The 4190-nt window shown below is 40.7% G+C and overlaps 2 protein-coding genes across 2 annotated transcripts in view; both read left to right on the plus strand.

Annotated features, from left to right (window-relative positions):
* Positions 1-1716, plus strand: part of T265_14461 (hypothetical protein) — a gene marked incomplete at both ends in the record, with an annotated part of 5007 nt that extends 3291 nt beyond the window's left edge. Inside the window, one exon of the mRNA XM_009173724.1 lies at positions 1503-1716. Coding sequence (XP_009171988.1) covers positions 1503-1716 — 214 coding nt within the window. The remainder of the gene's footprint in view (positions 1-1502) is intronic.
* A 2204-nt stretch (positions 1717-3920) lies between these two features.
* Positions 3921-4145, plus strand: T265_08030 (hypothetical protein; the record flags this gene model as incomplete). The annotated part of the gene is made up of 1 exon (XM_009173717.1): positions 3921-4145. One exon carries the CDS (start codon positions 3921-3923, stop codon positions 4143-4145), a length of 225 nt encoding a protein of 74 aa, XP_009171981.1.
* Positions 4146-4190: the final 45 nt, after the last annotated feature.

The following is a 4190-nucleotide window of genomic DNA, read 5'->3' on the forward strand; positions in this document are numbered from 1 at the left end:
ATTGATAAGTGAACAAAAATCTGGTGAGCCTAAATGTCTTTCTGCAAATTCCCAGAGTGTTGCCTACCTGTGACCCCATATGGCAATACTAAGTGTTCCTTCGTTTAGGTGGACATTTCTGATTGTTCATTACCAATCAGCACCGGTCAGCTGTTCCAGCTTGACCTTGGTTGGCGTCTCAGCACAAACTGAGTTGATTTTGAGGATGGACTCATCAACAAAACATCTTCATTCTTCACAGAGATCAAAATCACAATTAATTTATGCTCAGCTAATCGATATATTGTTAAAGTGGACTCATGAGTCAATGAACGTGTTATCATAGTATAGACGTAGTACACTACTTATATGGTTGATGAAAACACTTCAACATACACACACACACTCTTCAACCACACAGCTAGGTTCACTTTTCTTGGGGATCATTGGCTACGCGCAGGCTCCGAGTACCATCTACCTACGGAGTTGTCGCCAGAGATATGGATGGACTGATGGATCCTATGGGTATTAGGAAGATCGTGGAGTCAGACAAGTAATGCGAGCTTTCCAGTAGAATGTAACTTATAGGAGCGGCTGTCACGTTTGATATGCACTGGAGGTATTTGTTTATTTTGTTTATTAAGGAAGGTCAAAATGGATTGCCCATTATTCTGGCCATGAGATGAACTTGTGTATAGCTGTCTAAATACTCGTTCCCTAAGTTCTCTGCTTACTCACGTGTTACCTAGGTATATAAAGGGTTTGACTTCGTATGATTTAGGGATGTAACTGGGATGTCAACATTTCGCAATCTAAGTTGTCACGCTGTCTCCCCGGAATTTCAAAACAGCGAAATTTCACAAAGCAGCATAGATAAGTTTTGTAAATGGAATGGATAATCTGACAACATACAACCAGTCGTAACCCGATAAGTTCATACGTTCATCAATATATGGTTAAAAGGGGTATTGTAAAAGTTCGGTGCAACACCAAAAGTTCACTGAGACAACAACAAGGCAATCTAATTTAAATGATTCTTCTCGGTATTGCTGCATGGTGATGTAGTCAGTCTCCATGACGGCAACCGGCTACAATGATTTTTCTTTGACCAATCACGTATCTTCAAACTTCATGAACTAGACTGGAAAAAAAGAAAATCCAGTGGCTAGGTGGCTCTCCGAGACAACGAAAACTGTGAAATATTAGAGTAACCTCTGTACTAAACACCGAGAACTGTATCATACAGCAACACTCATTAAGTTATCCCTCAGAAGGGAAACTCAAAACGGACCTTCTCCAGAATTTGATGCCATCAGAATTTAAGTCAACTCACTTCAAACAACTAACAGTTTATTACAAGCGGACGATAGTGTTTTAGTACTTAGATGGATCATGGTCCCAAATGCACATTCCAGACAAGATGCAATCACTTTGTAAACGACGAAGACCGCTATTGGAAGATATACATCAAGTTTACGGGAAACGTAAGCAATAATATTACTAATGTTGTGGAATGTAGGTAGCTCGGGTGCGCTGTTTGGTAGTTGGTCTGTTCGCCGAGCTTGGCAGTTGGATTGCAAACGTTTCATCACCAAACGAGGTGACATCTTCAGTGCAGGGTTGAGTGACGATGTCACCTCGATTGGTGATGAAACGTTTGCAATCCAACTGCCAAGCTCGGCGAACAGACCAACTACCAAACAGCGCACCCGAGCTACCTACATTCCACAACATTAGTAATATTATTGCTTACGTTTCCCGTAAACTTGATGTATATCTTCCAATAGCGGTCTTCGTCGTTTACAAAGTGATTGCATCTTGTCTGGAATGTGCATTTGGGACCATGATCCATCTAAGTACTAAAACACTATCGTCCGCTTGTAATAAACTGTTAGTTGTTTGAAGTGAGTTGACTTAAATTCTGATGGCATCAAATTCTGGAGAAGGTCCGTTTTGAGTTTCCCTTCTGAGGGATAACTTAATGAGTGTTGCTGTATGATACAGTTCTCGGTGTTTAGTACAGAGGTTACTCTAATGTTTCACAGTTTTCGTTGTCTCGGAGAGCCACCTAGCCACTGGATTTTCTTTTTTTCCAGTCTAGTTCATGAAGTTTGAAGATACGTGATTGGTCAAAGAAAAATCATTGTAGCCGGTTGCCGTCATGGAGACTGACTACATCACCATGCAGCAATACCGAGAAGAATTATTTAAATTAGATTGCCTTGTTGTTGTCTCAGTGAACTTTTGGTGTTGCACCGAACTTTTACAATACCCCTTTTAACCATATATTGATGAACGTATGAACTTATCGGGTTACGACTGGTTGTATGTTGTCAGATTATCCATTCCATTTACAAAACTTATCTATGCTGCTTTGTGAAATTTCGCTGTTTTGAAATTCCGGGGAGACAGCGTGACAACTTAGATTGCGAAATGTTGACATCCCAGTTACATCCCTAAATCATACGAAGTCAAACCCTTTATATACCTAGGTAACACGTGAGTAAGCAGAGAACTTAGGGAACGAGTATTTAGACAGCTATACACAAGTTCATCTCATGGCCAGAATAATGGGCAATCCATTTTGACCTTCCTTAATAAACAAAATAAACAAATACCTCCAGTGCATATCAAACGTGACAGCCGCTCCTATAAGTTACATTCTACTGGAAAGCTCGCATTACTTGTCTGACTCCACGATCTTCCTAATACCCATAGGATCCATCAGTCCATCCATATCTCTGGCGACAACTCCGTAGGTAGATGGTACTCGGAGCCTGCGCGTAGCCAATGATCCCCAAGAAAAGTGAACCTAGCTGTGTGGTTGAAGAGTGTGTGTGTATGTTGAAGTGTTTTCATCAACCATATAAGTAGTGTACTACGTCTATACTATGATAACACGTTCATTGACTCATGAGTCCACTTTAACAATATATCGATTAGCTGAGCATAAATTAATTGTGATTTTGATCTCTGTGAAGAATGAAGATGTTTTGTTGATGAGTCCATCCTCAAAATCAACTCAGTTTGTGCTGAGACGCCAACCAAGGTCAAGCTGGAACAGCTGACCGGTGCTGATTGGTAATGAACAATCAGAAATGTCCACCTAAACGAAGGAACACTTAGTATTGCCATATGGGGTCACAGGTAGGCAACACTCTGGGAATTTGCAGAAAGACATTTAGGCTCACCAGATTTTTGTTCACTTATCAATTGACTAGTGTCTTGCTGCGTGAAAGTGCTTAAGTGATCGTCGTGAAGTCCTGCTCTCCTCTCGGTCAAAAATCTGTGGTGCAAGCTAGCATACAGAGTGTAAAAAATGCCAAAGTCTTTAACTCGAAAACCGAGAATAACATTGCTTTAAAGTAGGGTTAAGAAGCGTTGGGAATCTTTTCATAAAAATGAATACTCAAAGTATCACCAAGTGATCAAGAAGGTAAGCTATTTGAAATATAGGGAACATATTCTTGGATGCATTCAATAAGATGACAAGTTTCAGTGATTCATTACTTTTTGAAATTTCTATTTTACTCTAAATCAGTTTCTTTGAGAGGCTTTTGTAAAATATTTATTATCTTTTTCGAAAGTCTACTGGGTGAACAATGTCAGAAACTAACACTATTATTGGAGTAAGCAAGACATAACCCAGTAGAGCTGAACTCTTTCGCGACTATTCAAAATGGTGTTCGTTATCGTTGGGGCGCGTGTCACAATCTCAGGTGTAAATTTTCCATTTATGAACGATAACGCGATAGCGCCTAACAGACATCTCCTGCCTAATTTAGTGGGATGCTGCTTTGGAATTACATGAAATCCTGGTTCTGGAAGCTGTGTGCCCAAACTCTCAATTAACACATTTAGCGAAAAGAGTTTTGTCAAAAATGAGGGGTAGGCACTCGATACAAAATGCCCGCGACGTTGGAGATAAGTCCGACTGCACAATGCAAGAGCTCCAGGGCCACATGCAGTTGCACGGAGCGGAAGGTTTGGATGTTACCACAAGGAAATACGACGGGGTCACTGAATTATGCAAACGTCTTAGTACCTCGCAAACAGAAGGACTATTCAACAAAGAACTGACGCAGAGGGGAGAAGTCTTTGGGGCCAACGTCATTCCACCAACTCCCCCCAAAACATTTCTACAACTCAGGTGGGCAGCACTCTAAGATGTCACACTACTCGTACATTATCATTTATTTTTGAAGAGCATG

Source organism: Opisthorchis viverrini, assembly GCF_000715545.1.
Source record: "Opisthorchis viverrini unplaced genomic scaffold opera_v5_197, whole genome shotgun sequence".
Classification (NCBI taxonomy): domain Eukaryota; kingdom Metazoa; phylum Platyhelminthes; class Trematoda; order Opisthorchiida; family Opisthorchiidae; genus Opisthorchis; species Opisthorchis viverrini.